This window comes from Lucilia sericata, unplaced genomic scaffold, assembly GCF_015586225.1.
Source record: "Lucilia sericata isolate MDLA Ls3-8-SP2 unplaced genomic scaffold, ASM1558622v1 Contig000274F_arrow, whole genome shotgun sequence".
NCBI lineage: Eukaryota > Metazoa > Arthropoda > Insecta > Diptera > Calliphoridae > Lucilia > Lucilia sericata.
In genome coordinates this window covers 380821-396495 of record NW_023994299.1, presented here as the reverse complement: position 1 = coordinate 396495, position 15675 = coordinate 380821, and the positions used below count along the sequence as shown (strand labels likewise).

At 28.3% G+C, this 15675-nt stretch overlaps 2 protein-coding genes across 4 annotated transcripts in view; both read right to left on the bottom strand.

The window, feature by feature from the left end:
* Positions 1–110: 110 nt before the first annotated feature.
* On the bottom strand, positions 111–1148 carry LOC119603121. The gene is made up of 3 exons (XM_037955019.1): positions 1016–1148; positions 663–751; positions 111–546 (listed from the first exon to the last, which is right to left on the bottom strand). The coding sequence occupies exons 2-3, from the start codon at positions 738–740 to the stop codon at positions 226–228; spliced, it is 399 nt and encodes a 132-aa protein (XP_037810947.1). The 5' UTR covers positions 741–751; positions 1016–1148; the 3' UTR covers positions 111–225.
* Positions 1149–2989: 1841 nt separating this feature from the next.
* The window catches only part of LOC119603119 (protein single-minded), a 50482-nt gene continuing 37796 nt past the window's right edge, over positions 2990–15675 (bottom strand). For 2 of the 3 annotated variants that reach the window (XM_037955017.1, XM_037955014.1), the window contains exons 2-9: positions 10070–10264; positions 7291–7460; positions 7004–7105; positions 6650–6844; positions 6374–6573; positions 5273–5379; positions 4827–4974; positions 2990–4392 (exon numbers count right to left, since the gene is read on the bottom strand). In XM_037955017.1, coding sequence (XP_037810945.1) covers positions 3159–4392; positions 4827–4974; positions 5273–5379; positions 6374–6573; positions 6650–6844; positions 7004–7105; positions 7291–7460; positions 10070–10244 — 2331 coding nt within the window. In that variant the 5' untranslated portion in view covers positions 10245–10264 and the 3' untranslated portion in view covers positions 2990–3158. The remainder of the gene's footprint in view (positions 4393–4826; positions 4975–5272; positions 5380–6373; positions 6574–6649; positions 6845–7003; positions 7106–7290; positions 7461–10069; positions 10265–15675) is intronic. The other variant, XM_037955016.1, reaches the window with a different exon arrangement.

The window sequence follows — 15675 nt, the reverse complement described above, 5'->3', positions numbered from 1 at the left end:
TTTGTTATTTTAATTGAGTATTGGCTGCATATTTGGCATTTACATCGCAGTGGTATAAATAAAACTTTCTTTTCCAATTGAATTGTAATAAATAATAAAACTTATTTGAATCTATTAGTTTTTTGTTTGTTTTTATGTATTTGTTTACTTGGAAAAAAGCTAAAATGATTTTTAGTTTTGCATATAAACTAAAAATAGTTATCTGTGAGACACATTATCTGACGCTTAAGCAGAGTTGGCGTTGGGGCCACGACGACGACCGAAACCGGGTACAATGTTGACGAAACGACGGTTGTATTGGATACGTCTCTTAGCACGACCGGTCTTCTTCTTCTTCTTTTCTTGCTTCTCTACCTTGGGGGTTTGACCCTTAACTTTACCGGCACGAGCCAAAGAACCGTGCACTTTACCACCCAACATTGGGATGGTGATATCCAATTCGGAGGAGGACAAGGCAGAGATGGGGGTTTCGTTGGCCAAAGCATTGCCTTCACAGTTCAAAGTGAATTCCTCAATATCATAACCATGGAGTTGGGCAATTTGAGCCTATAAACAGAAAACAACATAAACAAATACAATTAATAAACAACAATTCGAATGTATGTAAAACACAAAAAGTGAGGTTATATTGAGTGCAAATTAAATTTGCACTCCAGACATACCTTAACGGCAGCAATGTTAGCATCTTGTTGAACCTCAAGGGTTTCAACACATTCCAAACCACGTACAAACAATTGCATGTTGATGTGCTCTACAATTATCATAAAATAAATTAAATTAGTATTGAAGTATTTATCCACTTGTATTTTGCTTATCTATAGCAATGTCACTTTTGGTGCGCCACCAACAAAACACGTGTATATCTATTTTTCTTGAAATTCCCTCAAACGCTTATTTGCTTTTAGCAATTTGTTACTACACTAGTTTAAACTTAATTTGTTTTTTTAAATTTCGCAACTTTTTTAGCATTTTTTTAAGAAATTCTAGTAAAATTTTATAAAAATTATTATTTTACCTTGTCACTTGTGTGAGGATTTACGAAAAAAGAAAGATGGCCGTATATTTTCGAAAATGTGTCATTTTTTCGTTCGAGTCTCGTTGTTTCGAAATGTCAAATGTTCGAAAACAGTGTTGCATTCTGCGAGTAGTTATACAAACACAGTGTTGTAGTTAAGTGATTAAACAGTGATGTGTGTGTGCAGCATTATTAAATAGTTATTTGCAAATTGTGTTGTATATAAATAATTGACTTATTTTTAATAAATAATGCCTTCTTTAATTGCGTTCTATAAATCGACTTTCGTAGAATTGAACAATCAACTTTTTGTTTGTACAAAAGGGTCAGTAAGTCGACTATTTTGTAAAAAACTGGACAAGTCGACATGGTAAATAATATTAAGAAATTTAGAAAGAGATATTGTTGTGTAGAAATTAGGGTTCTATAAATCGACTTTCGAATAATCGAAACAAAGTCGAAGTCGACTATTTTGTTCCAAAAAGTCGAGAAAAGTCGGAAAAAGTCGAAAAGTCGGAAAAAGTCGAAAACTCGAAAATTGTAGAAACAAGTCAAAAATAGTCGAACATTTTAAAAAAGTGGAAAAAAAGTCAAAAACTCTAAAATGGTCGGAAAAACTCGAAAAAAGTCAAAAAATAGTCGAAAAAAAGTCGAAAGAAGTCGAAAATAGTCAAAAAGTTGAAAAAAGTCGAAAAGCCGAAAAAAGTCGAAGAGTAGAAAAAAAGTCGGAAAAAGTCGCCTATTTATAAAATACTTATAGTCGAAAAGTCTAAAAGTCGACTTTTAATTAAATGAAAAAGTCGAAAAATCGACTTTTAATAAAATGCGAAACTAAATGAAATTATATAGTAGAAATTATGAATTAAAAAGTTAATTTTTTGACTGGTTCATTTCATAAAAATCTACTTTTAAATTTTCATTTTTTTTACGACATTCTACTTCCCTGAGGTAAAAATCTTTTAATTCTTTTAGTTAATTCCTTGATGATAATACGTATAATTTTAAAAAAAGTTCGAAAATTTTCTTCTACAGTTTAAAAAAATCGACTTTTCGACCTTTTGCAATATAACATTGACTTCCGACTTTTTTCATATTTTACGACTTTTATCTACAAAGTCGATTACATTTATTCTAACAAGATAGTCGATTTTGTTAGGGCAAAATAGTCGACTCGAACTTATTCGATAAAAACTAGATTATAAATCCTATACGAAAATCGTTTTGTAGAACCCTAAATAAAGGTTGCCATATCACTATTGTAATATTCGAAATAAATTAGAAAGTGTGAAGTTAACAACAGTTTCTACAAAAAGTTGATTAATTTTAACAATTACGGGTTTAATTAAAACTTTGGATTTAGCAAAATAACTAGATTTTCATGTTAATTATCACTTTATTGTTTAATTTGTTTGTTGTTTTTTTTTCTTATTTAAATATATATGTATATATTATTTATAGAAAAACTTATAATTATAAATACAAATATTTATATCTTTGTTTTTTATTATTATATAGATTTTTACTAATAAACAGATTTTTGTTTTTTTTTATAACTTATATACTTACAGTTACAATTTATATGTATAATATATATATGGAGATTAGGCATACACATGCTTTTTTCTTAAATATTTACAAATGAGATTTTCCACAATATATGTATAATTAGAACTAAACAAAAAAATATTAATTATATATTTTTTAAAATAATAAATTGTTTAAACTAATATAAGATTAAATAACTTACAATTACAGAAGATAACAATTTAAATAAAAAGTGGTTGTTAGTAAATAAGATATTTAAAAAATGTAATATATAATTTAAAGAATAAATAAAATGTTTGTAATTTTTAAATAGATATAATATAAAAATAATAAATTAAAATTAAATCATAAATAAAAAATCAAAATTTTAATATAAAATTATTAATAAGTTAAATAGATTTTATATATTTTTAGTAGATATATGTATTTGTTTTTATAAAAATGGCTCAGCCATATTTATTTTAATTAAATTTCTATATCAAATAGCATTGCAACAATAGAAATTAATAGAAAAACTTATTGTTTGTAGATTTTTTGTAGCGGTGGCTGAAGAAGAAGTTTCTTTAGAAGTTTTTGAAATGATCAAAAACTTTAAAGGTTAATGCACATAATCATTGTTTATATAATGTTGGGGCTCAACTATAACGCTGGTATAGTGGGGTCCATTGACATTTTTAAAGGTTTCCGTAAAACTATTCGCTACAATATGTTGTTGCGGCTGTTGTTGTTGCTGATGCTGGTTTTGATTGGAGTGTTGTGGATGTTGCTGTAGTTCCAATTGTGTTAGAGAGTGATGTTGCGCTGTAGATTGATGATCTAGTGGCGTTAAATGGTGGCCTTGTAAGGGAGAAACAAGTTCGGTTAATGTGTTGTGTTGTATATGATGTTGTTGCTGATGTTGCTGCTGTTGTTGTTGCTGATGATGCAGTTGGTGGGAACTACTATCTGAGAAATAATTCAATTCAAAACTATGACTGAGATCACTGTAGGTGGTTTGCGGTGAAGTACCATTAACTATGGAAGCATTACCCGTTGACAGTTGTCTTTCACTCTCTGAACTACTCGAACAACTATTCGAATTGGCCGAGAAGGGACGTATCAAAGAGGCAGCTGTTACATCTACGGTGGCATCATAATAATAATTGTTATTACCGTAATATGAATTGCTGCCAGTTGTGGTATCGGGATATTGATGCATGTGTTCATGAGCCAAAGAACTGCTAGAACTCACTATAGACTCATTGACCGGATATAATTGGGTATAGCTAAGATTGGCCGGAGGCTGATGAGGATCCATAATATCTAGTATGTGTTGTTGTTGTTGCTGTTGTGGATTTATTGCTTGGTGTTGCATATGTTCGGTTTGGTGGTGGTGATGATGATGATGGTGATGCTGGTGCGGGTGATGTTGTTGTTGCTGTAGCGGCTGATGTTGATGATCATTATGAAGAGCTGTTTGCTGTTGTGGTGTGGCTGGAGTGGCTTGATGTTGACTTAGGTAGCCATTATTGTTACTACTACTTGAACTACTATTTGTACTTAAAATTGGTGTCACTGCTGTTGGCAATTGACCCACCGTCGACTCGTAGCAGGCCTCCAATTTAGGACTTGTACTCAAAACGCTGGGAGTTAATCCGCTTGCAGTTGTATGTCTCAGCACAGAGTTGGCACTATTGTTTAGTGCTGAAACTGAATGTGGTACATTGGCAACGGCTGCTGCATGACTGGCATGTAGGGCTGGTGTTGGTATGGGAGCTGGCGTTGAGATGGGTTCAGTTTTGATAACACCCGTTTGTATTTCATTAAGTACTAAGTCTTTGGCCTCTTGTTCACTAAAATTGTTTAAAAAAACGTTGGAAATTTAGTTAAAAATTAATAATTAATTAATAAGACGGTGCGATAAAATTATATAGATATCTAGAGTTTTTAATATACCCCGAAAATTGGCAGTTTTTTCCGGAAAACATATTTTTAATCGTTATCGGACTAAAACATTTTTGTATCAAATTTCTTTAATATAATTTTATTTTTTATTAAATTGAGAATTTTTAAAATTTATAGAAAAGATTTTAAAATTTAATTAAAATTAATCGAAAAATGTTTATTAATTGAGTGTTTAGCAAAAGTTGTCTATAAATGTCATTGAATCAAGACAGACGTTCAGACTGACATAACTTAATTGAATCTAACCCGATTGTTCACTCTTGTGCTTTAAGATTAGAATTTCACTAAATTTATCACTCTGAAAAATCACCTTAAAACTTACCTTAAAACATAATTTACACTAACAATGCAAACTTGTCGCGACGAACGACTATTGTGCACTAAGGTGGCATAGGATTGCACCCAAACCCAACCGCCACCCTTTGTTAGAAAACGATAATATTTGGTGGTAACTTGTCCTTTATACAAAACTGTAAATAAACAAATGAAATAAAAATAAAATAAATTTCGAAATTCCAAGCAAAACAATGAACCTATGCAATTTCCAAAAAGGATTAAACGCTTATCACAAGTTTAAATGTTTTGTTAAATGTTTTGTTAAAGTACAAGTTCTAATAAAAACAATAACAATTAAAATAAACGTGCTAAACATTTTAGAAACAATAACACAAAAATTTAAATTAAAACAAAAAAAGTGGTTGGAAATTGCCGAGTTCATATTAGGTACATAATAATATTTTATGGTAAAAAGGAAGCACTACTACTTACGTATTTGATGTGATATACGCATGTTCACTATATCCTGCACATGTATATACTGATACAAAGTCTTCTCAATAAGTTCTTGAGGTTCATAACCAGTAAGTTGTGATACTCTGTAAAAGAAGAGAAAAATTATTAAAAATAATAACAATATACATATTATGTTTACCTAACTTTAATTCAATTAAAATACTAAATAAATTTCTTTTCTTTCATAAAAATACCAATAATTTTAAATGATACTTGAAAGGATAATGTTTGTTAAAGAGGAGGGAGGCTGAGATTTTATGCATAATGAAAACAATATGCTTTTTGTTATTTTTCTTTTGTTCCCTGTTTTTGCCGTTGTTATTGTTGTTTTGTTAACATCATAAGGGTAATTGTGCGTTTAAAAGATTGTGTTTCATTTTTTTTTTGTTGCTTTTCTTCCTTTCCCTTCAATTTGTTTTTACATTTAAACCGAATAATTTTCACACTCATACTTCTTCCTCTTGCTTTTATGGGATTTTGTTTGTTGTTGTTGCTGTAGAAAGATTGCATGAATGAATGTTAAAATCAAAGTTGTAGACACATTTTCAAGTGGGAAATGATTTGTTTGCTTTTGTTGTTTGGTTTGCTGGGTTTCATTCTTTCTTTCTGTATTGTATTGTTGTTTTGTTAAGCTTTTTCTTTTTATTAAGGGGGAGTTAAAGGGGATTTTCTAGGATTTTTATCGTGCCCATGCTGAGTGGGGTGTTGTGTGTATGTGTGGATTTTTTTGCTGTTGTTTTTATTTAGTTTTTTTTTTGTAAAAGCATTGAGAGTAAAAATGGCTGCCGTTTGTTTAAGTAAGTGTTAACGAAAGTGTGATGATTACATATTTACATTATATTAAATTTCCATAATAAAGGAAAAATGTGTAATTGAAATTTAATAAAAAAAAATGAAGCTATTTTTTAATAAAAATACTTTCATATTAATAAAACTACAATGTAATCAATAAATTTAGGATCTATAGCAACTAGGGGTGCGAAAGTTCTCAATAAATTTGAAATTTATAAACAAAATTTTGAAATTTACAAAATAATTTCTTTCTTCAAGTTATTCGATTCTTTTTTGCACACTTACCTAGCATCTAAAAATATTAATTTCAAATCCATATGAGCTCTAAACATAAACATATTTTGATGTAGTTTTATTTCCGTAATCGCAGATGTAGGCAGGGAATGACCAACAGCTACGAGGCCAAGATTTTGTATATAACCACCTTGACCATCACCATAGTCGGGATAAATGCGGGCTTTCAAATAACCGGAACAGTGAATAACCTTAATAGAAACAAATGGAATACAATTAATCCATATATTTATAAATAAAATTTTCCAAAAAAAAAAAAAAAACTACCTTATAACCGGAAGTGGTTAGACCGGCATTACGTTTGGCCAGAACACATTTCATACGCAGGAAAAATTGTTTCTCAATTTCAATGGTATGACAGCCACGATCACCACCGGCCACACCATAGTTTGTGTTACCATTTGGACTGCCAATGGAGGCGGGATTTGTCTGTGTTAGGTGTAAAGAATTTATAAATGCATCCTTTTTTTATAACATTGTAAAATTGTAAGTAGTTTAAGAAAGAGAGAGAGAATAGAGCAGATAGAACAAAGAGAGTTAGAGAAAGTACAAAATAAAACAAATACTTGAGTATTTTATTTATTTTATTACAAAAAAAAAAAAAACTGTTGCCTAACTTACCGGATTTTGATACATATGAGGTTGTAGGGATAATATCGCATTCATTTCATCCTGATCATAATTGTGTATATATTCATATATTGAGTTGCCAGTTAATTCAACCTACAAATGACAGCATTATGTATATTAACGAAAAAAAGCTCAAACTAACTAAGGATATGTAAATTTTCATAACACCAACAAAGGAACAACTTTTTCAAGAGTTCTTTACATTGTTAATGCTTGTTTGTGTGCCATAATAAATTTATGCGCATAAATTTACATTGATTTTTTTTTTCTACACTTACCTGACTTAAACCTAAATGAACAGAGGCGGTTTCTGAGATGTACATAATTTTGCCATCAGGTGCTACTACAAATATAAAACCATCTAAAGTTTGTAAAAGATGTGAACCCAATTCCTTAATAGTGGAACCTCTTTGCATGGCAGGCGAAGAACCCCAAGCTTCTCCTAAACCTATAGGAATTAAAAGAAAAACAGAGTAAGTTAAAATAAATTAATTATGTATAAAAAAATAAATCACTAAAGAATAGGGCAAAAAAACAAAACCAGCAGGATGTCATCAAAATATTTTTTAAACAATTAAAGTCATCCATTCACAGTAGGTTGTCTTTATGTCTGTCATTTTTTTCTGTATTGTTATTCTGGGTTTATTTAACAAGCAAACCTAACCACCACCCACTTGTATATTTTCCCACTTCATCATCGTCATCATTGTACTACTCATGGGAAGTTGTTTTTCTACTTTACATGCTGCTCGGTCTCTCTTTCTAAGTGGGAAACATCAGTTTTTATTATAAAGTCAAATAATATGTTTGTTGTTATTTCTTCCTTATGTTTTTTTTTTTGCTGTTCATATTAAAGTAATTAGAATGTGGAAACAAGAACATGACGAGACTACTTGTTTAAATGGGGTGGAAATTCCTCTTTGTTTTATGCGCGCCTCCCCAACCAACTCTTTTACTTTAACAAGTCTAAAGATGTCAATGATTTTTAATGATGGGTAAGCTTATTACCACCATCTATCTATCCACCTTCTTGCTGGTTTTCAGTTGATGAATGAAAGTATATAATAATCGATTTTGAAACAATTACGATAAATTCTCGATTCGTTTTTATATTAATTTATAGCAAATATTCGATAAGTTCTCAATTTATAGAAAATGTTCGATAAGTCAAATAAATTTTGCATTTTTCTGAAATAAAATTCAATAAATTATAGATCATTTTTCTATATAGAAAATATTCGGAAAAAATTTTAAAAAATTTTCAATTTATAAAAAACTTTCGATAAATTAGAAAAAATTTATTAGAAAATTTTCCTTTAAATTATCAATTTATTTTGAATAAAATAGAGAAAATTTAAAAAAAAATTCTTTAATTTTCATAAAAATTAAAAGGATTTACTAAAAATTTATGATTTTAAGAAAATTTTTGATAAATTCCTAATTTCTACAAATTATTTTCAAAAAATTTTTGATTTTTAGAAAAGAAAAATTTTCTTTAAATTTTTATTAATTTAAAATATTTTTTAACAATTTACGAAAAAATATATTATTGATTTAAATAAAACTGAGACATTTTTAGCAAAATTTTTTAGAGATTTTAAATTTATTGAACATTTTTCTATAAATTTCCAAAATTTAAAAAAAGATTTACGAAATTTTTACAATTATAAGAAAATTCTCAATAAATTATTAATTTAAACAAATATTTTAAATTTATAGAAAAATTTGCGATAATTTTTGATAAATTTTCAATAGAATAGAAAATATTTGAAAAATGTTTAATTTATCAAGAAATAAATTTCAAGAAATTTTTCAATATTTTTAAAGAATTTTGGAAAAATTTTTATTATTTTAAAAAATTTTCGAAATGCAAGATTTTCTTTAAATTTTTACTAATTTAAATTATTTTTGTAACAATTTGCGAAAAATGTACGGTGTTTTTAAAAAATATATTAAACATTTGAATTTTAAAAACTTAAAAAATTTACGAAATTTTTACGATTTTAAGAAAATTGTCGATAAATTATTTTAGAAAATTTTCGAAATGCAAGACTTTTAAATAATTATAAAAAGGTTTAGGCTAATTTTTGAAAAATTTTAAATTTGTAAAAAAATTTCGAAAGTTTTTCTATAAATCATAATAAATGTTTAAAAATTTGCATATTTTCAATAAATGTTATAAAAACTTTGCGTTTAAAAAATTTTAAAATTTGTTTAAATTCGCTATTTATTAAAAACTTTCGATAAGTTCTTAATTTATAGACAATTTTATATAAAATTTTTAATTTACAGAAAATTTTCATTTGAATTATCAATTTATAGAAAATTTTGAAAAATTCACAATTTTTAGCAACATTTTCGAAAGATTTTAGATTTCACATTTTCAATTTATTAAAAACTTTCGTTAAATTCCAAATTTACTGAAAATTATTAAAATTTTTAATTTTCAAAAAAAATTCCCAATTTAAAAATATTTATAAATTTTGTATTGGTGTTAAATATTTAAAGAATTTTCAATAAAATTTTCTATTTCAAAAAAATTCCCTTTATAGCAATTTTCCCACTTATTATGTTTTTGTTCAAATTTAACCTCCAATTACAATGACATACATACTTCCTTAACACTACTTTTTCTTTGAAAATAAACAATAATTTCCAACATATTAGCGCTTGTTTTTTTTTTGCAATCAACACATATCCAGCTGTGATTTAACAACATGATAAAACAAAATCGTCACCATATAAAATAATAATCCCCCCAACAGCCCGTAAGGGCATAAGGCAAAAACTTACAAACCATTACACATCATTTGTAATAGCCGCAGGAAATTAAAACGTGTGATACACGTACCAACAGGACATGTGACATTGAAGAGAGAGCGACAAAAAAAATTCGCAGTATAAAGAACACAAGTTCAAACGCGTGCTCTTAACAATAATAAAACCCAAAAAAACTGTCTCACGTTTAATATATAAATAATAAAAAAAAATCACTAATTGTTTAAGAATTAAATCCAGTACAGGCTTGTATGTGTATGGGGGATTTTTTAAACTTACCTTCAGGAAAAACTTGGCGCATTTTCAAATATGAGGTGGTCAAGCGTATTATGGAGGCTTTATCCAATTGTGATGTAATTGCACTTGGTAGTGGTAATAATTTGGCCAATTCGAAAAATTCCGCATTTTCCTTTTCACGTCGGGTGCGTGCCGCATTTTTGCTTTTTTCCTTCATGGCACAGGTTTTAGCTAAACCTTTAATTAAAACAAAAAAATAATTTTATTAATATTTTTATTCGTTCTATATTTAAAAACAAATTATAAATACCTAATTTATCTTGATTGCAATTTCTCATTTCTCTACGTTTATAAGTCATTTTATATTTTCAATATTTTAAAGTAAAAACTAAATATTTTCTTAAAGATCCTTGTACGTGATCTTTACTCAATGATCACCTGTTTGAGACTGTTTAAAATTCAGCATCCTCACTAGTTTTAATAAGGATTTCCTTAACTCAACTACTCACACTAATACCAATGAAAAACCTGTAAATAATTTAACTTCCTTTTTTTCCTATATATTTCCGAAAATGTTAAAACAATAACAAATATGTGCGAAATTTCACAAATACCTGTGCCTTACTTATACAAAATATAAGAATTATATATTGAAATATCATTGGTCCAAATCAGGTTGTTGTGTGAACCTTAGCAACAACAAAAAACTACATATTTAAATAACAAATTTTTCAAAAACTACCTGATCTTAAATATTAAAATAACTACCTGTTAAATTCATTTTCCACCATTGACTTTTTTTGCTCTCTCATAAAATCCTTAAGAAATATCTATGAGTAATTGAGATTTTTGGCAAATCCTTAATCTTTGACTTTTATTCATTCATAATAGAGCAAAAATGCTGTAGAAAAAAAAAACACACACACACAAGAAGTGGTTTCTTAAATGGGCGTCTTGTTGTCTATTGTTTTTGCACACGTTTACTAACCACAGGAGATTAACTTTTATAATAACCTTTACAACTAAATATATACGTATAAATATATATAGGCCAATAAAGATTAGACCAGTTACCGACCATAAGAATCCTTAGAAATCCTTTGACAAAAAATCTACATATAAATAACTTTTAGTATATACTTTTACATTACATATAGTTGCAATTGCTATTGATTTCTTTTCATCTTTTTTAATTTTTGTTTCTTATTTTCTAATAGGTGTCTTTTTTTTGGGATTTTCCATGCAACAAGTCATATTTTCATTGATAAAAATAGTTTGTACGTGATTTTAGTAAAATTTGCAAAATATTTCTTTTGTTGTTGCTCTTATTTTTTTATACGTTTACATCCTGCCTGCTGTTTTATATGTTTTTTATATAAAGTATATTATATACTTAGTACATACATATAGAAACGTTTTACCAATGCATGTTATAAATTCTTTAAACATTTTATTTAATTTTTCTTAATAATTTTTCTAATTTATTTTCAATTGAATTCTATGAATGTAATTTCATTATCCAATGAAATAATTACATTTCTCAGAAATTGTTTAACAAAGATTACGTTTTTTTCTTGCCACATGAACTTATTTTATATTTTGTCAAAAAAAAAAAATAACCAGTTAAAATTTTTCGTAAATTTCGAAAGTTCCTATATATGGACATTTTTTACTCATTTATTACATTCATGTCGAGTTATATTATATATAGAATATTAATATGAACATCAGGCTGATTTTTACAATAGGGTCTTTAATGGAAGATAAGTCAATTGTGGGACGGACTCTACAGAATTTCGAAGAGTGATTATTATCTTGAAATATATATTAATTTAACAGTTTTGAATAATTTATTGACAATAAACAGATTCTAAGTTAGAGGGGTCAATTATGGACCGATTCTCATTTGATAAAGATATTCGTATACATCTTGTTATACCCTCCACCACCATCAGTGGTGATAAGTTTGTCATTCCGTGTGTAACACCAAGAAATATTCATCTAAGACCCAACAAAGTATATATATTCTGAGTCCTTATGAAATTCTGAGTCGATTTAGCTATGTTCGTCTGTCTGTTTGTGTAAAACAGGCTCACGTTAAAACTAAACAAAGGAAATCAACTAAATTCACCCAAAATATTTATTATTATCCTAAGCAGTTTGGTAATGAAAATCAGCAAAATCGGCTCACAACGTAAAAAGTTATGAGTAAAAATTTCAGACTACCTCGAAAAATATTACGTTTTTTTCATAATTCTTTTGAAGTTTTCTCAGAAACTACCAAAGATATTTCGTCACACATTATTTTTTCAGGGCAGTGATCAATTACGTTCAAAATCTTTACAATCGATCCAATATTTCCCGTAGCCCCCATACAAAGGTATATATTCCCGGAAATTTGTTTATCGTTAATAACTCCCTCAAATATATCGCTATCAACACAAAATTTTGTTCATGCAAATATAATATGAACAGAAATCATACTATCAACGTAGAACTCAGTCGGTCCACAATTGGTCATAACTCCCATATAAGGTCCACTTCCGAAAATCACCTAAACGCACATATTTCATTGATGAATAAAGTTATTGTGATAAAATTCGACACAAATATGTTTTGTGTACATACAAATCATTCTACCAAATTTTTTAGGCATCGGTTCATTATAGGTCATAGCACCCATATAAGGCCCACTTCCGAAAATCACTTATAAACACATATTTCATTGTCAAATAAAGCTATCGTGATAAAATTCGACATAAATATGTTTTGTCTTTATATGCCTTTATATACGAAATTTTTCCGGATAGGCCCATAGTTGGTCATAGCTCCCATATAAGGTCCACTTCCGAAAATCACTTAAACGCATATATTTCATTGAGCTCTAAAACTATTTGGAATAAAATTCTACAAAAATATGTTTTGTGTACAATCAAATCATTCCACCAAATTTTTTACGGTCCATTATTGGTCATAGCTCCCATATAAAGCACACCTCCGAAAAACACTTAAAAGCACATATTTCATTGTCAAATAAAGCTATCTTCATATAATTCGACACAAATATGGACCATATATGGTAATAGCTCCTTTATAAGGTCCACTTCAAAAAAAAAAAAAAAAAAACACTTAAACGCACATATTTCATTATCAAATAAAGATATCTTGATAAAATTCGACACAAATATGTTTTGTGTAAGGTCATAGCTCTTAAATATAGAGTCCACTTCCGAAAATCACCTAAACGCACATATTTCATTAAATCTATTGTAGTAAAATTCGACTTGAATTTTTTTGGCATATAAATCATTATACGAAATTTTTTCCTTATCGGTCGATAATTGGTCACATCTCCCATATAAGGACCATTTCCGAAAATTACTCAAATTCTCATTGACAATAAAGGTTATCGAGATAAAATTCGACAAAAATGTGTATTTTGTATATATAAATCGTTCTACGGAATTTTTTTTCCGGATCGGTCCATAGGTTGTCTTAGCTCCCATATAAGGTATACTTCTGAAAATCACTTAATACCACATAATTCGTAATTAAATGATTATATCCGGATAGAATTCAAAATGAGTATGTTCTGTGTACAGATAAATCATGATATTGAAATGTTTTCAAACGGGCCTATTAATACACATTTTTCTCGACCTAATTAAAATTAGTTTGACATATATGCATATTAGTACCCCCAATACGGAAAAAAATTTTTCCCATGTTATCTAAAAATTAGATAGTTAAATGGGTTTAATAAAAAGTAGCTTGCTGGTGGAGGGTATTTAAAATTCGGCATAGCCGAATATAGCACTCTAACTTGTTTATATTCAATTTCATCGCTATACTTATATTATTTATATTTATTATACTATTTATAAACTAGTTATCAACGATAACGTCATATTCTGAAGGAGACTTTTTTGAGTCAATTATGAACCGATCGTTATAAAATTTGGTAAAAGTATTACGGTTCTTATAATACGAATTTCATATTATGCCATTTATACTCTACACTACCATAGTGGGAAGGGTACTATGCGTTTGTGTTGATGTTTGTAACGCTCAAACATATTGGTCCCACACCATGTCATGTCCGTCAATCTGTCTGCAATTTTCAAGATTTTTTGATGAAACTTTGACCATGCATGTTTTTGGGCCTAAGGACAAATGAAGCCTATTGAAAATGGTAGAAATTGTTCCATTATCTAGTATCTCTGCAAAAATCGGTTCCCACATGAAGCCTAGATGAAATCGCGGATCGATATTGCACATTTTTTACCAAACAAACCTAATAAATAGAGAATAATTTTAGTGTTCTAGCTCCTTCCCTTCAACTGACAGACATTGTTAGATTATTTTAAAATCTAATAAGAATGTAGATCTACTACCAATATTTTTATACATAAGGGTGGTCCCGTTTGTGCGGAGAACGAATAAAGCACTGATTTTCAAACTTAGTTCATTCTAACATACCGTTGGTTTATTCTACCATAACGTTTTTGTTCTGGGGCCAATATTTGTTGAGATGGATAAAAAGGTCTTTTTGCTCTTTGAGTTATAAATCATTTGATACATATTCCACTCGCATCCCACTAAGCGTCTAAAAAGCTCTTAGAGGAAAGAAGCTAAGCGTTCTTTTGAGCCAAAAAAAGAAAATATAAAGAGCCCATTATGATAAAAAAATAAAAAAATTGGCCAAATAACGATCCAAAAGAAAGATTGAAAAAATAGCTATCTAAACAGTTTAAAACAAATTTTGCTAAGAATTTGCAAATTTGCTAAGTTACAGAGAAGAGAAGAAAAACATATTTTACAAAATTGTCAAACTCAGAAAGTTCTTGACCGATCTTGTTGAAATTGCTAGTTGTGCTAATTTCATCATGAGCGGAAGACATCGATTTCAAATGTTGGGTCACTTGACATATGTATATAAAATTTCGATATTCGTATAACCAAGTTGTTACTAAGATATGGATTTTTCTGGCAATTATGATCGGACTTTGTGGATTATGAAAAGTATCTGATATATTAATCTACCGGGCATTTGGAAATAATTCAAAATAATTCAAAGATATTTAGACAGACCGCCATCACTTAAATGTTTGCTATAAATAAAGATCCTAAATAAAAATAATTTACAGAATTAATTTTTATGTATCTGCCTTATTAATTTGCTGAATAATATAATAAAATCCAGCAATTCAATATACTTAAAATAACATACAAATACAAGACATTTTAATCAATAATAAGCAATAACAATAAAAGTTACAAACATTCTGAAAAACTATTCCAACTTATGAACGAATATTTAATAAGATATAATAAACAATTCTAAGACATTGAAACATATTATTAAAACCAAAAATTATGATAAATTAATGCAACATTAAGCAAAAGTTTCTCATAAACCAAAAAGAGAGATTTAGTAAAAGGGGGAAAAAATCACAGCAAACAGTAAATCTATAAAATAGGGCAGTTGGTAAAAGTCATAAAAATTATCACAATTTCACAAGGAGTGAAAACAACAAAAATCATATGCCACCAATCATAGATTGTACAACACCCAATACATTAACATTTTCCTACAAAATAGTACTCTAATAATCCTAACTACCATTTGCATTAAAAAAAGTACCAAT

What these genes read in the sequence shown, in the direction of transcription:
- LOC119603121 (XM_037955019.1), bottom strand. Translation starts at nt 740, where the DNA reads ATGCAATTGTTTGTACGTGGTTTGGAATGTGTTGAAACCCTTGAGGTT. An exon ending in CTAACATTGCTGCCGTTAAG is followed by an intron (nt 547 to 662) that starts GTATGTCTGGAG and finishes TTCTGTTTATAG; the next exon opens with GCTCAAATTGCCCAACTCCA.